General features: G+C 36.1%; 1 protein-coding gene across 1 annotated transcript in view; it reads left to right on the plus strand.

The window, feature by feature from the left end:
* Window positions 1-22,134, plus strand: part of COL19A1 (collagen type XIX alpha 1 chain) — a 319,505-nt gene that overhangs the window by 10,575 nt on the left and 286,796 nt on the right. Inside the window, exons 2-3 of the mRNA XM_040983151.1 lie at window positions 1,643-1,717; window positions 3,186-3,285. Of these exons, the coding sequence (XP_040839085.1) occupies window positions 1,643-1,717; window positions 3,186-3,285 (175 nt within the window). The remainder of the gene's footprint in view (window positions 1-1,642; window positions 1,718-3,185; window positions 3,286-22,134) is intronic.

Genomic DNA, 22,134 nt, shown 5'->3' on the forward strand with positions numbered 1-22,134 from the left:
ACTTCTCACCCAAATGGCCATGGCTATTGTGTGCAAAGAAGATGGAAATCAATGGGTTCGTTTGGGGCCTCTCTGTTCCATTAATCTTTCTATGTGTGTACCAACACTGTATTAATAAAAATTCCTGATATCTTTTAGTTTGTCTTCAGTCTATTATTTAATTCTATTTTTAGTTCTTTAAATTTTTGTTGTAATTCTGTAAAAATTTGAGTCTTAACTTTCACAAATATGTACACTGAATCTTGAGATAATTTGATATTTTAAGATGCAGAATCTTCTAATAAAAGTACTTGGTTTACACTAAATTATTTAAGTCTTGAATTTCTCTCAGCAGTAGATTCTAGATTTTATTTTATTTTTGTTCCAAATTTTCTATTTCTCCTTTCTGTGTTGAGAAGTGGGAGGGATGAGGAGAGAAGCCAAGCCCAGCCTTCCAACCACTCCATTAGCTGCGAATGTGGACCCACTGCCCAATATCAAGCTGTGGTCCCAATGTGGTGCACTCTCCGAGGGTTCTGCCCAGATGGTTTTGATAGTTCTGAAATGTGATGAATCTTACCGACCCAAGTATGAGGGAACCCTTTCAGTCCAATGGGTGACCTATTCCACCTTAGAGTATCCATTCACCCAGATGTTTGTTGGCATTGTTTGACTGGGGTAGTTGTCCATTTTGTTGTAGGATGACACAAATGCTCCCTGCAGAGCTCAATGGGCTGCCATATCCTCCATGTGAATCTGGGTCAATGTCCACTACTCCATCTATTCCAATGTGGAAAACCAGTTCTTGTAGGTGGGCCAAGGGCCTGAGCCAGGGTACCCAGACCCCACCAGACCCATACCCACGGGGTTTACAGAACCAGCACCCACCACACAGGTGGGCTAATTTTTAATATGGAAACCTTACATAATATACTTGGAGTTTATTACAATGTCCATGAATTAAAATCAACACTTGATCATGTTTACAAAATACCTAATAGTTTTGCTTTTATATAACACATGTGATGTCTGTAAGATAAAAACATTTAAAGTGATGAGATAACTTTCAACAACATTCAGTGCAGTAATTTCACTTTTATTAGTGTGTTGTAGTAACATTGAACATATAAAGCCATTGTTCTAACTGTATACTTCATTCATTTATCATTAAATGCTTTCACACATGAGTATTATTCTCTTTTCATAGATCACTTTTGTGTGCAGAATGCTTTCCTGTTTTGTATTTTTATTTATCTTAATCACTTTTAAGAGTTGAATATAACTTGACAACAAAACCTAGAAATTGTTCTAAAATATAGTAGTATCTTATTACCTGTTAGAATATGCTTTGCATACTGAAGTTTAATGATGATGTTCAAGCTAGCTAATTTCATAATGTCAAGTATATAGCAATGTGAGAATGTTATTTAATAGTGATAATAATATCAAACACTAAATATTCATGGGTAACAGGCTGTACTCAAAGCACTTTTTTACATAATCATACGTATTCCTCCCCAGGATGTCACTGATATATTTATCTTCATTTTGAGGAAATTTGATAAAATGGTTTTTTATTTCTGCTTTTAAGTTGCTAAGTCTGTGTGATTCAAAATTGGTTGATACTGAATTTAATGTTATCTATGCCTTTTTTTTAACATAGAAAAAACATGTCCTTTACTAAGAACAGAGGGACATCACTTTATGCAAGACAACAGCAATAAGCTTGAAGCCTCAGGTAATCATTGCAGTTCTTTGCAAATTAGAATTTTGTACAAAATTATCAAAAGCTGTGTAATGTTGCTCACTGTTGGTAGTTGCAATAATTGGAAGTCCTAGCATCAGCATAAAAATTGGAAGTAGATGATGAGATGCTGAGATTGGAGTTCTACATTATTTAATCAATAAGACCTAACATTTTGAGACAGAAAATTTGTTTGAAGTTATATCCACAGGAGATAACTTGGGGAACATTGGTGCAACATTCCTCTTCCTTCTCTGCTTTCTACATTTTTCCATTTCTCCCTCTAACTACCCATCCTTCCTCTCCTCCGCTCCATTCTTCTCTTTTTCTCCTCCATACCTCTCACCCCGTTTACTGCCTCTTTATCTGTATTGTCCCCTCCTCTTTGCTTTCCTACTTTCTCTGTCCCTCTTCCCACCCCACACACATTTTCTGTCTGACATTTATAGTCATAAAATACATATTGCATTTCAAATCCTAACCCTAGATGTTGGTAGGCATTTAAGAAAGGAACCCACAGGTAAAATATCTTTCTTGTGGTGGCATTGGGAAACTGAATATTAACACCCCCACCTGCAGCACTGCCTCTCCCCACCCCATGAGCATGGCTTCAAGGCCTGGCTGCTCCACTTCCAAACCAATTCCCTGCTAATGTGCCTGATGAAGCAGTGGCAAATTGTTCAACTGCTTGGTCTCTCCATCCATGTGGGAGACTCAGATTGAGTTCCTGATTCCAGGCAGTGGCCTGGCCCAGATCTAACAAATGCAGTCATTTGGGCAGTGAACCAGTGCATAAAAGCGCTCTTTCTCTCTCTCTCACCCTCTCGCCCTCCCTTATCTCCCTTTCCCTCCACCCGTGTTCATTACCCATATATCTCTTTTTCAAAACATTTAACTCTAAATCATTTCAAAGCATATTCTTACAACAGTATGCATTTCCCCCTTTAGGCAATTTTACCTTTTTGTTTGTTCTTTTTCTTTTAAATACCTTATTTATATAACATGAACCAATTTCACATATTTCACAATACAGATTCAGGAGCATAGTAATACTTCCCATGCCATATATCCTTATCCTCCCCTCTTGTTTTTTTAAATTTTTACAATGGCATACTTTCAGTTTACTTTGCAATTAGACTTAGTACTCTATTAGATGAAGAATTCAACAAATAGCAAATAGAAAAAGTCACCACTGTTCCAGTCAGGCTGTAAACAATAAGGAAATCTTGTAAATTTTTCTTCTCCTTTCTTCTAAGTCCTCAAAAGAGAAAAATACAGTCAAGAAATTCTGTTTATCCCAAATAGTAGAATTTTATTGGAAATGTTAGCTTATACTAAGGACAACAAAAAGTCCTGTTTAAAAATAAGTATTTCTGAAGGTTTAGTGTAAAAAAAAAGTTTAGTGTAGCTACCTGGAAATGTTGTTTGTCCATTTTATTTATTTGTTTATTTCATTTTACAGGTTTTGATCTAGGCGAGAGCTTTTCTCTGAGACGAGCATTTTGTGAAGGTGATAAAACCTGTTTCAAATTGGGAAATGCACTTCTTATTAGAGATACTATGTAAGTCAAATGGTCCTTCTTGTAATAGCACTAAGTAAACTCTTATCTGTAGAGATTCCAAATAACTTGCTTAGAATTAAAGGGAAAAAAGCTTTTAATCAGTCATTCTCATCTTATGGTAAATACGTATTTCTGTACTTTTTGCAAACAAGATATTTGCAATCTGGTCTTTTTTTCTGTAGTGTGATACTCTTTACATGCACAGAAACAGGTATAATCTTTAGAAAATAGTAATTAAACACACTTTTGAAGTTTACATTTAAAATAGACATAACCAATATTGGATTTAAAATGTGAAACTAAAACAGAAGCCACCATGTAGATTAAGAAACAAGACTAATTTTATAGTATGTCTTTACTCTGCTTCATGATAAATTAACAGAAACTAAGCCCTTAGATGTTCATCTTACATGTTGCACAAAATATACAATAAAACAAATTTTGATCTTGAAATTCACTTTAAATGTATTTTTACCAAAGTTCTGCTTTGTTTTATCTTTCTTTATTCTGATACTCAGAGGAATACAAAAAAGTCACTTGCCATTTAAATATTGACAGTTGGTCAGCAACTATTCAAGGCATTGATAGTTTTCCATGTGATTTTCAATAATTCAAAAATGAATTGATTGTAATTCAGAAAACTGAGTCACTAGCAAGGCAGGTAGTACATATGGTCATGATCTCTATTCCTTCAGTCAAAGGCAAACATTCTCCTATGAAGAATCTACGATGAAAAAAGCATCTACATTCTATTTGGCTTAATCCATAACATGGAGTTTTTTTACTCCCTTCTGGTTGGACTAGAGAATATTGTCACTTCCTTATAGATATACTAACAGTTAAGTGGCAAAATTGTTGATATATCAATATTTGAATTGCCAGAGGAAAATAGCATGTATTAGCTTATTGCCTATCCTTAGGTGCTTTGGATAAACAAGTTAATAAATTGTTTTTTTCTTGAAATTTTTAAACTTTTTGTGATACTTCAGATACTTTTAGTTTAATGACATGGCTTTCAAAATTAAAGTGCTCATGCATTAATAAGAAGCAGAATGTTAAAGAAGGGAATAATTTGACATTGGGGAACAAAATGGGTAATAGGTGGGGCACTTTGGATATAACCGTATGCACCTGTGCTACATTGGGCAGCTATTATGTGCCTTCGTGAACTGACATTAACTTCCCCAGGACATGGGGCTGGCATAAGGTTGGTGGGTAAAGAGTCTGCCTATCATAACATCACCCTACAGGGGCACCAGTTGTGGATCTCGGCTGCTGCACCTCTGATCCATCTCCCTAGCACAGGCCTGAGAGCAGTGGAGGATGGCCCAACTGTTTGTCTTCCCACCCATGTGGGAGGCTCCGATTAAGCTCCTGGCTCCTGGTTTGGCCTGGTCTAAAGCTGGCTATGTGGCCTTCTTGGGAATGAACCAGTTGAGGAAAGATTTTCCCCTAACCCTTGGCTGTTTCTCTGTCTCTCCTGTTTAACTACAACTTTCAAATTAAATAAATAAATAATCTGAAACAACGCCCAGGACACAATAGTTACATGTTTGTAATTGGACATTTTTAAAGGAATGCCAAAGATGCTATGCTATTAACTACGACAGCTAACATTAGGAAGATAATATATTCTGTTCCAAAAAGTAAAATGTATTTGTCTCTACCTTTTTGTCCGTCAATACCCCCATATTTCTGAACAAATGACAGAGGACTGTAATTAAAACGTTAAAAGTTCCTTGGGTGTGTAAGAAGACTGAAAAACATGCTATCACATTTAGACAGTGCTTTTCCCTGTCAAGTCCAGGTTATTCAGAATTTATTTTCTGATATTAGGCTCTACATCACTGCTCAATCCTTGGGAATCAATGAAAATGAATTCTCTGGCTCTGCAGAGAGCAGAATCCTGCCACCTGCACTACAGGAAACTGGAGGGTGTCTGGTTAAGCTGAAGAACGAGTGTCAAATAGCTTGGTTCATCTCTTCTTACATTTCTTTCAGTGAGCCAAGTATGCTAGGATGCTTCTCTTGCATGATGCCATTTTGATTTTTCAATGAGGCTGGAGTAAAGTTGCAGCTATTTATGTATTTGTAAATAAGCTGCCTTGCAGAGTCAGCATGGGAAAAGACAGATGCTATTTTATATGGAAAATGAGGTTGCGTTCCGTGCCTGAGCTTGTTTGTACAGTTCAGACATATTCCAGATGAAATTCATGAAGGGGGAGCTCGAATGAATGTGTTGATGAGATACCTATTGAGCTTACTCAATGATTTGAGCTAAGCCCAACAGGGAATTCCTGAAGGCTGTTCTTTAGGACCCCTTTACGATAAACGTCATACACATAGAGCTGGCACAGGTTCAGCAGCCATTGGTTTGTTTTGCATTGATATTGGAGGCTTTAAAGATTCTTATTTGCATTGTAGCTGGCTTTCTATTATGATGTTATAAAGGAAATTTTTCTTGACTGCTTCTATCCATAAATATTCTTGGTTATGTGAAAGAAATCATTACTTTTATGAATTTATTGAAAGCTGTATCTGAGAAGAGTATACATACATTATTTTAAATTGTGTTGTGCTGCTGCCCAGGCCAAACTGGTGAAATCTGAAAAGAATAACCCAACCCATACCCACACCTCCCCCACACGCATGGATCACTTTATTTTCTTGGCATGATATAGCTCCTATTATGCTTTTATTTTTTTTAAAAAAAATATTTATTTGAAAGCCTAAGTTAGAAAAAAAAAGGGGAGGGGTGTGCAGATCTCATTCTCCAGGTGGCCACCACAGCCGGCTTTGGGCCATGCCAGAATCTGCAGCTTCTTCCAGGGTTCCACTCGGGCTGTCTTCTGCTGCCTTTCAATGGCACATTAAACAGGGAGCTGAATCGAAAGTGGAGCAGCTGGAATATGAGCTGTGTCAGCACTGCGGGCGGCTTTTTGTTTGCCATGCCACAATACCAGCCTTTATTAGTTGATTTTATAGAAACTTATGTCAAGTAAAATACATCTTTGTTGTGAACATTTTAGAAGAGTTGATGATTGGAATTCCCATTTACTATTGACTCACAAGGGATCATGTGCCTTTAGCTGGACTGGCCAATGAGGGATTCAATTGCATAAAAAAAAAAAAGTAAATGTGCCTACTGACTATTAACTCAGGTATGCTGAAGTTTTATCTCCAAGGCTCTTGATACTAGTGGCAGTCTAGAATTCAGTGTTGAGAAAGGTTGAGGTCATTCAGTGTTCAGCATGTTAAGATGCCAAAATTGATACATTAAAGAAAAAGGGAAAGGAAGAATGTTTATATGGGCTCCAATCCTATAGCCTTTGTGACACAGGATAGATCTTGTAAACCTGGGGTTTTTGCAATAGAAGCAGTTTCTAAAAATGGGAGGAAATGAAGCTTATATGAGAAAAAAATAATCAATGCTAATTAAACTTCATGAGATTGGATAATGGAGCTAGCCACAGTGGTATAACCAGAAGAGTTGCTTATCTTTTGTCACAAATAAATCTGAGGGAATGAAGAATCAGTTCTCTCTCCTCCACTCCCTCCTGATGAAATTACTGCTTGTTTTATGGAAGCAGATAGCTTTTCATAGAAAAAAGATATAGATGTTAGGAGTTAGAAAATTCTAACTTATGTTTATACCTTATAGACATAGTAATCCTCAGTAAAAAGGAAAAATTTTCTAGTTTTGCAAAATAATGTTCTATAGGAGTCTTTGGCTACTGTTGAGTGGTTTATCTCTCAGGCATGTAATTCAGCATGGACCTCTGTTACTTTATTATTATAATAACTTCTATTGCTATAAAACTACAACATACAGGGAAGTTATTTATAATTGTCCAGGGTTATTTTCATAAGATACAGAGATTGAATTGTTACTTCATTTTAAGGACCTTCATGATATATTTCTAATTATATATTACATCACGTCTTTCCTTCTGTTCTGAATGCTTTATCTTCAGTTTTAGGTATTATTACATAAAAATTGTATTTTGATTTTTAAATTAAAGCTCATGCTATTGTCAGGAATTTATTTTATATTCCTAAAGTGTGTCACTTAATTGAAGGTCATGTGTTCTGGAGTTTAACCTTCTATTGAACAAACTTTTGCTCAGCATCACAATGGAATGGACATTTTTCTCTGCTCTGGACTTAGGTTAGTGAAAGGAAATTCATCTCTTCTTTCTTCTTGGGACCTGCTGGAGTGCAAGGAAAAACTTTTGCTTACTACCCTCCTGCCTTGACTTGAGAAGAAAGTGAGACATATTGCCTTACGTCCCTCTAACTTAAACTGTATGACTCAAATCTCATCTTCTACTATTGATGACAAATCTTCCTTAAACATCAGATACAAGGTTATTTTTCAGTATTTCCATTCCTTCATTCATGAGGTCCTATTTTTAAACTCATGTTTCATTTTTATTGTTATTCTTTGGGTTCGCCCCAAGTTCTCAAAACCAGTAATATTCTGAAGTTCAACACTAAGTTTAGCACTGTAATACTGAAATTTCTAATTGCTGGGCATTTTTAGAAGGATTTTTCACAATTGCACTAAGCCATGAAGAAGGATTATTTATGCATCCCCTGGGTTTTCATTTGGGATATGCTTTTGTTTTGTAGATAGGAAGTTTTCTATATAAGGACATGCAACTTAGTTAGAAAGTTGCCCAGCTGTTTTTATGAGTTTGACTGACTGTTACACATAATTCTTTATGTCATCACTGTACTTCCTTAATTATAGTTTGGCATACCAAGAATGTGAAGTGAATCATAAGGTCATGCATTCTTATAGTGAAAAGAAAAGCCTGTTACAAGTACCAAATTATCAAATGCAACTTAGTAAAATTATATATAATAAATAGAACAGAATATTAACATCAACTTAAAGATTTTAACACTGGGAAGATTTACTTCTCTTAAAAAAATTATTTCAAAGATTAAGTTACAGAATCAGAGGGAGAGACGTCGAGAGATAACTGTCTACAAATGGCTGCAATGACTGGGGCTGGACAGGCCAAAGACAGAAGCTTGGGACTCCATCTGGCTTTTCTACATGGATAGCAGGAGTACAAATACCTTTCCCAGGCGTATTAGCAGGGAGCTGGGTTACAGGTAGAACAGCCTGGACTCCAAGTGGCACTCCATGAAATGCCAACATGGCATGCAGTGACTCGACTTCATGTGCCACAATGCTCGTCCTAGAATTATTTCCCAGTAGTTACAGAACATACGTAATTTTTCTATAGAAAATTCATAGATGTTGAATATGTGCTAGTAATGTATTTCTTCAAATAAATATAGCTACTAAAAAGTAACAAAGTATTATCAGGTCTATATTTTCATTTGCCTGTTTTGGAAATGTCTTATATTATTAGCATTATATTTAACTCTTTTTAGCTTGAATGTGATTTTTTTCTTTTAAACATTTTATATAGTCCAATTTTGTTTCAACAAAGTTGTTGCATCAATATTTGAACATATGTAGATTTTGTAACATTCCTATCACTTAGTTAAAGGTTTCCATCTTGGGCTTGAATATTTGTTCTATTACCTTGACAGAAATTATTCTATTTTTAAAACTGCAAAAATTTTTGAAGTTTAGTATCTATTTATGAAGAGCAGCAGAAAATATTTTTGTAAAAATATTTTTTGTGTTTGATATAATAGGGAAGTCATAATGGATTTTTGTTCAAGAACCTAAAGTTCTTACTGTAAAACAACTATGCTTTTGTTAGTACACTCAAATAGTATATTCTAAACAATTAAATTACCAAAACCAACTCATATAAAAGTAAATGAAAGAGAGAAGCTGCAATTGACTTATAAACTTACCCGTTTTCTAGCCTCAAACATACGCAACTTTCTAAAGAGAAGAAGAAAGGTTTACACTTATGATGATAAAAGCATAGTTTCTATTTGTCTTGTTGAAAATCAAGAGAAGATGCTAGAATTGGCTCACTCTCAGTAATAACAAGTAGCTGGAAGAAGGAAGTGTAAGATGGCACTTTCTTACAGGAGAAAGAAAAACAAACGTAATTACTGTTCAAGGCACATAGTTAATGCTTTAAATGTTCAGAGTAGGACAAAATCTTTTATGATTTGGATAATGGGAGAAAATAAAACTTGGAAATTATGGGGTGTGAGCTAGAGTTGGAAGACTGAAAGGAATATTGAGAATCGGATTTTAGGGAGATGAAAGACATTCCAGGTAAGAGAATGCCATAAACCACAACCTGGGATCCTAGAAGGAAAGATATAAACATTTCATAAACACTATTTTGTGAGCTAATTCCTGCAAAAATGTTCAGATATGATTTATACATAACTCAACTTATACAAACTCAACTACGTCTGCTATCACTGCAACTTCCCAGGGTGTGCATTAGCAGGATCCTGCAGTCTGAAAACGACCTAGGACCTTGAACCCAGACGCTTTGACATGGGATGTTAGGGTCTCAAGCAGCATTTCAACAGTTGTGCCAACTACACAGCAGATTAAGTTCTTAAGACAGTGTGTGTGGCCATTTGAAATAGATTAGGTACTGCTTGTAGAGTATTATGCGATCATTATCTTTGGGTTATTGCCTATTGCCTACCTCACAACCTCCATTCTTTGAGTGAAGTGGATAACTACTGATACTTATAAGCATGACAAAGTTTTTTCTGGTCTCCATCATGGAGACTGTGATCTCCATATTATCCATAATTCTGGATACAGTGTAATAATTAGTATATGCTAATTTGATTCAAATAGTCTTAGGTTTACTCATTAAAGAACTTTTGAGCTTTAATGATAGGTCATATAGTTATTTGCATATTCTAGACCACAAAGAATTTTTCACCAGCACATCCAAAGAACACGATATCTTATTTCTCAAAGCTCAATCAGATCTTTTCACTGTAGAGAAAATCAGAATAAGATGCCTATAAGATTTCAGTATTGATAAGTAAAATGTCTCTTATAGTACCACTATAAACTTGTGAAATGCTTTGAACCCTCATTTTATTTGGCATTACGCTGACTCCTGTGATAGATACCGAATTGCCATTGTATACATGTAAAAGCTAGAGATACTGAAATAAAGTAATTCCCTTAACATTTAAAAAAGTAATAAATGGAATAGTTGGGTCTAGAACTTGAATCTTCTAGTTCCAAATCCAGAACAATTTGTTGTTTTTATTATGACTGATTAGATGTGAGTTATCTTACATTAAATATCTGTATACTGTTTCTTGAGAGTAATGAGGTACAAATTGAATATTCAACACAAGAGTCAATGCCATGCAGTAATAAAATGAAAAAGTTCTATTTTGCTGATTGAGGTAGATTAATGTCATGAAATTGTTCCAATTATAGGATTATATGTTAGAATTTTCTCTCACTAACCTTTATCCAGTGAATCAAGTCCTGTAAAGGACAGCAAAGCTTTTGCTTGCTGATGGTTACTCAGTGTATCTGCGAAATATGCATTGTAGCTCAGAATATGCAAAGAAAGCAGGCAGACAAGCACATATTTAAGTCCTCTTTAATTGGGCCCACAAAAATTCTATGAGGGCTAATTACTTATTAAGCTGGTTGTAAATATACTTTTCCATAATGGTTTAAAGCTAAGAACAGATACTCATGACTTAAATATATGAATTAGCTAGAGACTTGATTACAGGAATGCATGATGCTTTGTTATATACTAATGTTTAAGAATAATTTTGTGACAAGTTGTGAGATTTGTTTTCCAGTCTGAAATGACTATATTTTATAAAATAGTATTGAATAGTCTAATTCAAAAGCATGAAAAATAGGATGTGATTATTACTTCAGTATCAAACCTTAAAATATATTAGGAATAAGCATTGAGCCAGGTAGGAAATGGTTAATTTCTCATCACTTCAATTCTTCTAACTTGGCCGCAAGTACTAATCAGAAGATTAACATAATAGAATGAAAATTGGTCATGTTATTTCACGTAAGTTTGATGTATGGCCTGTCTATACATACATGACTGACAGAAGTTTGGTATAGTTTGTCTATATAGTTTATATATAAGTTTTGTATAGCTTGTCCAATTAGTACTTATATTTCCCAAAGTATGCTTGTTGCTATTTAGGTAATAATTTCATAGTTTGAAACTAAAAGAATGAAATACACAGTGACTTTGATTCAATCTGGGAACTGAGGCTTCGGTAAAAATTTTCTAACTTGGAAGAGATCCTTGTTCAGTGGAAAATTTAATTAATGTGGACACAGGTGTTAGTGTGCAGAATTAACATCTGGCTGGTTAAATATGAGATTGAATTGACCAGATGTTTTGTTGCCAAATTATTCCTCTTATTTGAGCCATCTCAGCTTCCTCTCAGAATTTCTCTGCTTCAGCTGTCTTGTCTAGAGGGTGACCCTCCTGCTTTCAAAGGTTAACCCTTCACTTGTGCTCCTAATCCTCTCCTTGCCAGCCTCCTCTAAGACCTTGATCCACCATGATCCCCTTGCTCTTGTGCCTTCAGCACTCCTCTCTACAGAATCCTGTGTCCTAGTCCACAAATATACTTAGTCTTTACATATTAGAAACATTTTTCTTTGACTTTCCCTTTTAACTTACAGCCTTCTCAAAGAAATGTTATTGACTACTTTGCTTTCCTCACACATCCCTGATCCATTCATGGCTGACTAGGACTTCCTGAACATTGTAAAAAAAAAACACAACTCTTTTTGAAAGTTGCTGGTAAAAGGCAAGCATTTGACCTAGGGGTAGGATTCTGGGTTAACACTGCCACATTCCATATGAATGTGTCTGGATTTCAGTCCTAGCTTTTCTCTTGATTTCAGCTTCCTGCTAATGAAGAACTTAGGAAGAGGCAAATTCTTTTAGCTTTTCTTTACTCTGGAAGAATTTTATTTCATTTTCAAAGATGGGTTTTGTTGTTTTCTGTTGGTTTCATCTCTTCAAAACACTTTCTTCTGATTAAATCACTCAATGACTCGTAGATCATGCAGTGGCATCATTTTATTCAAGAAGGTTCTTGATTTTCACTTCTTCAGCTACACGTTAGACATTTAATAGCATGTTGTTTAACTTCTTGGTGTTGTTAATTTCTTTTTTCTCTCGGATGTTGATTTTGTTTTGTGGCTCTTCATTTAAGGGAAGGTAAAATAGTTGTGTAATGGAGACTGTCATATCTAGTAACATGTCATTTAACTTCATGGCATTGTAAATTTCTATTTTTCTTTCTATTGTTGATTTTGTATCATGACTTTCCATTTAAGGGAATGTACAGTAGTTATGTAGTGGAGACTAACAACCAGATGTAAGGATGCAGTGTGGTATGCATTTCTGTTTCCAGACAAAGATGGACTTACAGTGAAACTGTTTATATTATATTTTGACAATAGGATTCTGGACGATGCCATTGTCCATGCCCGTAATGATGAACATATGACTGAGTATGAAGAACTATTTGTTAGTAATGATATAAAAGAACTGGGGGGGGGAATTGGGGTGGGTATAAGGGAATATGGAACTGTATCATAAAATGATAGCAATAATAATAAAATGTGGGAAAAAAAAGAACTTAGGAGATAGCAGTGAGGGTTCTAACGATTAGATTCTTGCCACCATGTGAGAGAGTTCACTTGACTTCTTGTCTCCTGATGTTTTACTTCTGTCCAATGCTGGCTATCAGTCATTTGGAAAGAACCAGCAGATGGGGCACAATTCTTTTTTGCTCTTTAGCTCCCCCTGCCACTACCCCTCCTCCCATCTCCTTCTGTCAGCCTCTCTTCCTCTTCTCACTTTCTTGTTTCCATGTATAAATAGTTTGGCAGTATTGTGGCCCAGCAGTTTTACTGTTGCTATGGAGTGGCACATATGCCACTTCACATACAGAAGTGTTAGTTTGAGTCCAGTTTCTCTGCTTCTTATTCACCTTCCTGCTGATGCAACTAGGGAGACACTAGAAGATGGCGTGAGGGCCTGGAATGAATCTACCCATTTGGGAGAATCAGATGGACTTCCAGACTCTAGGCTTCAGCCTGTTCCAACCCCAGTTGCTGTGGACATTTGTAAAGTGAACCTACAGATAAAACCTCTCTCTCTGTTGGGGCCAGTATTGACGCATAGTGGGTAAAGGTACCACTTCAGGTGCTGGCATCCCATTTGCATGCCAGTTCATGTCCCAGATAGTCCTCTTCTCATTCAGCTTCTTGCTGATGGCTTTGGAAAAGCAGTGGAGGATGGTTCAAGGTTTTGGACCCCTACTACTCATGGGAAACCTGGATGAAGCCCTGATTCCTGGCTTTGGCCAGCTGTTGACATTGTGACCATCTGGGAAATGAACCAGCAGATGGATGATCTCTCTCTGTCTAGCTCTCTAGTTCTTTTTCTCACTCTGTGCACTTCTTCAAAAGTTGCTGGTGACCACTCTCCTGTCTCCAATATCAAAACAGCCTTTCTGAGCCCGTTTCCATGTACCTTTTAAATCCTGTCTACCCACTCTGCCCATGAAAATCCTCTGTAGTTCACTAAGTTGCATGTACATAATATCATCTATACATAACCTTCACTGATGCACTTGGAGTTCTTTTTCTACTGGATACACACACACACACACGTACACACACACACACACGTGTATATATAGTTTCAACACAATTTTCATCTCATTTTGCATAATTTAAGTGTTCCTTGTTTTCCATACTATGTCGATTAAAATGATACCATATAAATGCTAATATCTAAGTTATTATTGTTCCTATTATATACCTACACAGCTGTAGGAACTCAGCTCTCTCTTAAAAGCTATCTTGATTATTTCTGTGAGCGCTGAAGGTGTCACTCACATTCATGTTGAAAAGCATGTTTTATTTCTTCATCTTATCATTGCATAACACTGTTGCCTCTACGAGGGTTCCTTTTGTAGAAATAGGCCTAGATAGTGTCTAGCCATGGCTGCTAGCCCTCAGTGTTCAGGTGTTGAACTTGCCTTGTAGCTTATAGCTGAGTGTTTTCTGTGGTTGTTGCTTTGATAGGTGGTGGTTCAGCTACAGTGTCATTCTCTGTCCCCTGGATCCTAAAGTAATACTACCTCCTGCTCTGGCACAGAGCCTCACAGAATGTTTCTTGAACATAGTTTCATAAATTCCTGCCTCAATTTTCTTTGTGAGGCTGAAAACCTAGGAGATGTGGATTCTAGACACTCCTCTTCATTGTGTGTCTGTCTTTGCTAATTTGTGATAATAAAATACCATCCTTTTTGCCTAAGAAGGCTATATTAAAAAAGCATTTATCACATTTTTTCACTGTTAATTCTTTGAGACAATGATAGAAAAAAAATTGTAAGATATTTCTTTTAATTCCTGAATGATGACTTTTCACTGAAAATTTAAGGGAGAATGAAAGACATGGTCCATATTATAGAGCTACTTGTTTTTTAAAAAAGAGATTAGCAGTTAGCTATTATGGAATATAGTAATTTTTTAGAATAATGAAGAAGTTCAAAATTTTTATGGAAAAACAAATGAAACTTAAAAGTTTATTTTGACACAAAATGCTTGAAATCCATGCTGAGATTTTTAAAAAAAATATATTTGTTCTTATAAACTGATCATTCATATGCATGGATTTTAAATGACTTTGTATCCAAATAAATTTAATCTCCTCTGTTGTGAACTTTTGAAATATTCTGATACATGATAATGTCTTGGGAGAAACTGAGAAACCAGGAAAAGCCTCACAGAGGAAGTAAAAAGTTGAGACTTAAAAATAGGAATTTTCTAGATGGCCCCCAAGAACCGCATGTTATGGGTATTAGAGTATTATAGTGTTTTAAAGGTCAAAAGAGATGAGAAATCCTGACTGATAAACACCCATGGAGAGAAGGTCTAGTGGTAAATGTGGGCTGTTCTGAAAGGCCAAATGCTGCTTTGAGGGGTTGGAACTTTATATTAAAAATGAAGGTGTGGGGAAAATAGCATCACACTGTAGAAAAAAACAGCAGAGTATATGCCATTGGGAAAAGCAGAGCTGTCAGGTCTGAGACCTCCAAAACTGCTGTAGAAGCAGGAGGGATATGCGGTTCAGATTTAAGAGGACCTCTGTGGGCTGCAATATGGCTTATCTTTCTTGGTGGAAGACACCTGAAAAAATTTTACCTTCAGAGGGTCCCATTTCTGAAGAGTAGCATGCCTAGTTTACCCCAGGTTTTGCCACCTAATGTCATCTCATGAGAGGGCTTTGAATAGAAAGCCATCTACAATGCCAGAGAACAAGTGCTCACTAGAACCTGTGTGAGATTAGTAGAGAGTCATCCAAGCTTTGTTTTCCCATTAACAACCTATCTGTCTGAATCCCCTCAACAAACACAAAAAGGCTAAGATTTCAGAGTCTCAGTTGAACTCAAACATCACCCAGCCTGGGAGGATGGCATTTCAACAAACTCTTCAGGCCCCACTAGGCAAATTGCTTGTAATGTGACAGGTGATGGTGGATGTCAGCTGGGAGAGAAATGACTTACTATAAACGCCAAGCATCTCTCACTTCACTCCCAGGAAATGTAGCTCATATCATATTTCTCTTCCTGGAAGATATTCAGCAAGTCAGAGGCCCCATTGATACTTGTAAATACGGAAGTTCTTCATAAACTCTGCCTCACACTTATTCCAAATGGAAGAGTTAAGTTGGAAGCAAGTTCTTAATATTTAAAAATAGATATTTTTCCATTTAGCCATTTCATTTTAAAAGCAAAAAATAAATAAAGGTTGCTCTTATTAAACATGATCTGGAAAACTCACTGCAAGTTCACCAAAATAGCACTTGAACAACAACAAAAAAAATTCTTGGCTTCAAGGCTAGTACTGTGAATTAGCAGAAAAATTACTTCAGGAACCACTGTAATCTGCAATTAAACTTTTGAACACTGAGTGTATATTTTGCACTCAATTTTTTTTAACTCATTTACAAAATTTTTGTCAAATAACAATTTCCTCTTGAGTTTTGAATTTAGGAACACAGATTGTGGAAGTTGGATGGGAAGTCATGAGATCCACTTCCTGTATCTCTCCTATCTATATTTCACTTACATTCACTTTAACGATTCGTTTTATTTGTTTGAAAGACACAGAGGAAAGTGCAAGATTTTCCATCTGCTGCTTGACTCTATGTGTTACTTCAGTGTCTGGGACTGGGTCAACCTAAGATCAGGAACTCAGGGTCTCCAGCATGGGCGGCAGGAACTGAAATACTTCAGGCATCATCTGTGCTTTCCAAGCACGGTAGCAGGGAATTGGAGTAGTCAGAAGGCAGAGCAGCACTGCCTGTGGATGTGGGCATCTTCAGAGGCAACCTACCTGCATCTTAAAGTCTGTCCCTGGAGTTTGGCTTTAACGTTTGTATGTGCAACAGAGAGGACTTATTTGCTACACAACAAACTATGACTCTTTTAGGAACATTGAACAGCTATATCAACTTAAATTTTTCTATACAATGAAACTGCCAATCATACTAACGAGTAAACCCATTTTTGAGCTTCATTACACACTTTATTTTTCTTGACAGGAAACCACCAGCATATATTCAAAGAACAACAACAACAAAAAAACCAATCAACTCTCTATTTGTAGCTTTCCATAAAAACCATTGTATCCAAAAGCATTTGCATATATATTAGAACCAATTTTTTAAAAAAATTGTTTTTCGGGGTGGGCCATGCTTTCCTTGCTCAGCACCTGAAAGGAAGACCCAGGTGAAACTTACCCCCGTCAGGTCCTTCTTATTGATTGCTCATTAGCTTGACAGCCAGAAATGGCCTTTATTTGTTCAGTTGACAATTTCTGCTGAGAGATGAGACATATTTGCTTTATTATGTTAACTCCATCTGTAGTAATGTCAGGCAATGATTTCCCAACTCAGGAAGTGAATGAAATGGAAGCATGCACTGACCTAGGAAAGCAATTATATCAGTCCATCTAAACAAATCTTTCTTTCCCTGTTTGACTTGACACATTTATGTTCACATTTTAAATAGGTGCATATATATTTCACCATTCTACTATTGATGTTTTTTCTGAGATATTAAAATCACAATGTATTACTTGTCTCCAGTAAGGTAAACACACCTTTCTTATTACACAGTAATTTATGTATGTGCATATACCATTTTCATTACTTTCTTAAATTACACTCATTTTTTTTAAAAAATTCTTGATGAAAACTCCTATTTTTTGTGTAATAACTCAGGCATAGAGAGAAAAAACTACTCCCAATTGGTTTTCACTTTCTTTAGTGTGTGTATCTTTCCTAAAATCCAATAGAAAGTAATCCCTTTAATATTTTAAAGATATTAATGTGTGTTTTGCAATACTTCCTGATTTGTGCTCAAAATATCATTAGGGGAAGGAACTGTAATTGCTTCTCAGGGCTCCTGGTCACCTAGGATGTGCAAATGTCATAATGAACAGCTTGAAGCCCAAAATAAGATTTATTATTGCTTTTAATATTATAGTGATTTTATTTCTTAATGTTTTATATCTATTTTAATCCTCCACCATAGTAGTAAAAATGTTTTTTCTTCCTCATATTCCCAAAAGATTACTTTCAAGTTACATCAGTAATGATGAGGGAAACTTTATTCTTAACCCAGAGGATGCAAGCAACTTGATATACTGGAAAAAACTGACCTTATAATTAAGTCATGAATTCAAGTTCAATTTTGACCTCTATCTGGGACAGTGACAGATTGACTACATTCAGTGGGTTCAGTTTCTCATTTATGAAGTGAGATGATTGGTCTGAATTAAGATCATGGTTCCTTTCAGGTTGAGGGGTGCAGAAATATAGAAAATTTAGGTGTATTTTTTCTATGTGTGTGACACAATGTTTCAAACTCTGAGCAACCTCTACTGAAAGACCCTTCTGGAAAACCTTGGGGTTTTAAAAATCAGCCTCGTCTGATTTTAAATGATCATTTTATTTTGATCTAGCCACTAGACATTGGGAAATACGTTTTGAAAGTGAGAGATGACTCACTTTGATTTTTGGATTTTCACTTCAAACTTTTTCATCAACTTGCTTTACAATCACATATGACCTGGTCCTCCTTTCTGCTGCTTTCCTGCTAAGAGTCATGCAATCTCTTTTCACACAGCTTCAATTTTAAGTCAGGCAAATGGAGGTAGATTTCAAGCTGAACACTTTCACTGTGGATTTTCCATGGATGGAACTTTTCATTAGTGCTTCTTACTTTCCAAGTAGTTCTCCAGATGCTTGGTTTGCAGCAACAAAACAAGCAGGATGCACTGTTTTCTTTGAGACATAGCAAATAACACTTAAACCAGTAAGTTTTAAAAATTAAGCAAGTTACAAGCCTGTGAAGAGAAGTGAACAATGTAGTGTGTGATATAGTGAATGGGGTGAAGGCAGCTTAAGTCCTTTCGTTGCATATGACAGAGAAGAGACCTGCATGGTGAGAAGTAGGCAGAAGCCCTTGGAATGCAGGTTCCAGAAAGGCTGAGCTACAAGAACAAAGGCTTGAGGCGTTGCTGAACCTTGTGTGTTCAATGAACAAAATTCAGATGACTGTGACTGGATTTGGATGCGTCACAGAGACTGAAATGGATATGTCAGAGACAGGTTAGGTCACACCAGGTGCATGGGCCATGATTAGGGTTGCATTTTCTCCTAAGACCCACTGGATGCTTATACAGGATAGTAAGAATTCTGGTCTGACTTCAAAGGGTCATTCTAGCTGCTGTGTGCAGACCAGATTACAGGGCAGGAGCATAAGAGGCCAATCAGAACACCATAACAAAGGTCCTGGGGAGAACTGGCACAATCTCGAGTGGAGCGTGGGTCATGGGAATGAGGAGAGATGGACAGAATCTGAATCTCTTCTGGTGATTGAAATAGTATGACTTCAAAACAGGTTGGAGAGTAAAAGAAAGGCAAGGGTCAATGTGATTGTAGTGACTTGATAGGAGTGGCAGGATGAGAGGTTATGTCTTTCATCGAAAGGCAGCATACCTGTCAAGGGGTGTGTTTGATTGCATAGCCAAAATTTCCAATTTCAGTCATTTAATTAGAGATGTCTTTAGCCTCCATATGGAAATGCACAGAGTCCAAAGATCAGCATGAAAAAGAAAATAAACACAACTCATTTGGTTTTCATCTTCTCTTGGCATCCTTCCTTTCTGGAACACACTCTTTAGGTGATAGTTTTTCTGTTTGGGACTCTGAGCCATGGCAGCTCACCTTCATCTGCCTAACTCAGAATGTTTCTTATTCCTGACTGATTCTTCCAGCTCTCTGGCTTCCTTACTAAAACCCTCTTGCCTTGTAGCAGTTCTGTCTGTACTTTCGAAAATGATAAGCTTTCAGATAATTTGTTAGTATAATTTGTTAGTGACTGGAATTTTGGGATCCTTTTTATGTTAATAGATTTTTGTGGCTTATAAAAATAGGCATCGAGAGGAAGAAAGTTCTAGTACATGACTATTAGGCATTTTGAGCTATTAATGGAAGTATTTCATATCTATAAAGAATAACAGCATCTTCAAAAATTTCTGAATTTGTACCATGTGTACAAAACTTCTTGGATGTGTAATCTTGTTTAATAAGAATTATACACATGCAGTGATTAAAATATTTCCTCCATTTCATGACAAGATCTTTCCTGTAACATACAAATATTTTAAACTTTAACATTTTCTTTATATTTCCTAGTTATTTTAAATAAATTCTTGCCAGGAAAAAATTTTCCATTAATCAAATGGGAAAGAAAATCTAGAGACTGCTGTTCTAGTGGAATTTGGGCAACTGTAAATCCTTCTTAAAAATCTCAGTGAATTTCTTCATGGTTAATAAAATGTTACTTATCTGATTCTATATCGATGCTTTTCAGTTATCTAAGATTAGAGAAAATATCGACACTAATTTTTGATCTTGAAGTTTTTCTATCTTAATGCTCTAGTCATTTATTCAAGCACTCATTATGAAGTCTATCAGTGGAAGTTAGAGACCTTCCAGTTCCTTCAGTGTAAAACAGCGTCATCTTTTAGTCCCCCTATCAGTTTTTAAAGTATTGGTCTCACCCTAGTGTTGAAGGTTATGGCCTTTTCTCTGAGGTCTGGGGGAGGTGTGTGAGTTTCCCCTTCTGTCCTTAAGAACATAGCATTAACTTATAGGTCATTTTAGAGATTAAGAGTGGTTTTATTCCCCAATTGAAATAGTTGTAGTTTTTATTTAATTATTATTAACAGAATAAATGCTCATGACAAAACTTGAGATAGTAAATACAAAGAAGTAGATTTATAATCTCAATTTCAACAGCTAGAAGGAAATATTGCAAGGTTATGATTGTATGAAATGAAGTCACAGCGTCACTGCTTCCGGTCTCAGAGCTGGACACTGCCTCCTGCTCTAAGTAGGTACATACAGGGAGCCTCATTTTTGATCCTTTGCTACTTCCCCTACATTTTGATACCAGTTCTTACTACTTTATAACTAAACACAGGCATGCTATACACAGAGATCAAATGAAAACCAGATTTCTGTAACATTGAGGCAAATTACAACTTCAAAAGGATCAGAGATATATGAACTATGAGACTTTTGAGACACTCCACACTACATCTGGGATTAGCCTGCACGTGATGGCCGATGTGGAAGCCGATCTGCAGGTAGCATGTTTCCCTGGGCACCAGTGGTAATTTGGAATGGCATTAGCTTTCCATAGCATTTATTTAGTCATATTTTTAAAATATAGATTTTATGTTGAACATTTTATTTGGTATACTTGTGCTGTACTTGTCCATGAGAATTTAAATGCCTTTTATTTATGTGTAAAAGAAATAGACAGTGAAAAAGAAAAGATTTATGACACTTTAATTCCACGGAGTCTAGGAGCTTCAAATGTGGGTTATTGTATTTGGATGTATTTTCCATTTATGACGTTATGCTAGACACAATGTCTACAAAATGTAGGGGATGGAGAAAACCACATTGAAGTTTAAAAAAAAAATACTATGTATTTGAAAGCTAGAACAATGAGGGAGGAATGAGGGAGCAAGTGAGAGAGCAAGAATGAGAGATAAGAGTTATTGAAAGATTAGGAATGAAGTAATAGGTGGAAAAAATCAAATGACAATTGCCAGATGTGGAATGGACCAAAGTCAGTAGGCAGAAACTCCATCCATTTCTCCCACATGGGTACAGGGGCCCGAGGTACCTGAAACATATTCCACTGTCCTCTGAGACTTATTAGCAGGAAACTACTTCCCAAGATGAGCAGGTGGGATTTGAATCATTGCTCTGTTGGCATAGCTTGCTCTGCCAGAATGCTGGTTACCCCAGTGAAAATTTGTAACTCAATTATAAGGGTCCTTCAACAAATTCATGAAAAATACGAAATGTAATGATAAATTTGCTTTGTGGAAAATAATTTTTGAAATATATTGGTTTTTTGCATTATATTTTTCATGAAATTTGTGGAGACTGCTTAAATATATGGATGTAACATTTTTGCACCAAAAATGAATTTATATTTCCATTGCATTATCTATGAAGTTCTCTGTAGTACTGCCACATTTTTGAATGAACAAGTAGGGATCAATATTTTTCTTAATGGGTTTGTAACTGAATAAGTAACAGATAGGATTTCTTGTAGGAAATTACACTCCATTCAAAAGTATTTAAGTATGGATATCTTAGACATAGCAGGCTGTCACTGTGTCTCTCTGGTAACAGACTAGTAACCCAATATGGCCTCTTTTATAATAGAAACTTTGGCAGCACCCAGGGAGATTTTGTGTGTCATATTAACTGTGTGTGCTTCTGTAGTCTGAACAGGAGGCAT

The sequence above is a fragment of the Ochotona curzoniae genome, unplaced genomic scaffold (assembly GCF_017591425.1).
Source record: "Ochotona curzoniae isolate NIBS_2020 unplaced genomic scaffold, NIBS_Ocur_1.0 contig_3819, whole genome shotgun sequence".
NCBI classification, from domain to species: domain Eukaryota; kingdom Metazoa; phylum Chordata; class Mammalia; order Lagomorpha; family Ochotonidae; genus Ochotona; species Ochotona curzoniae.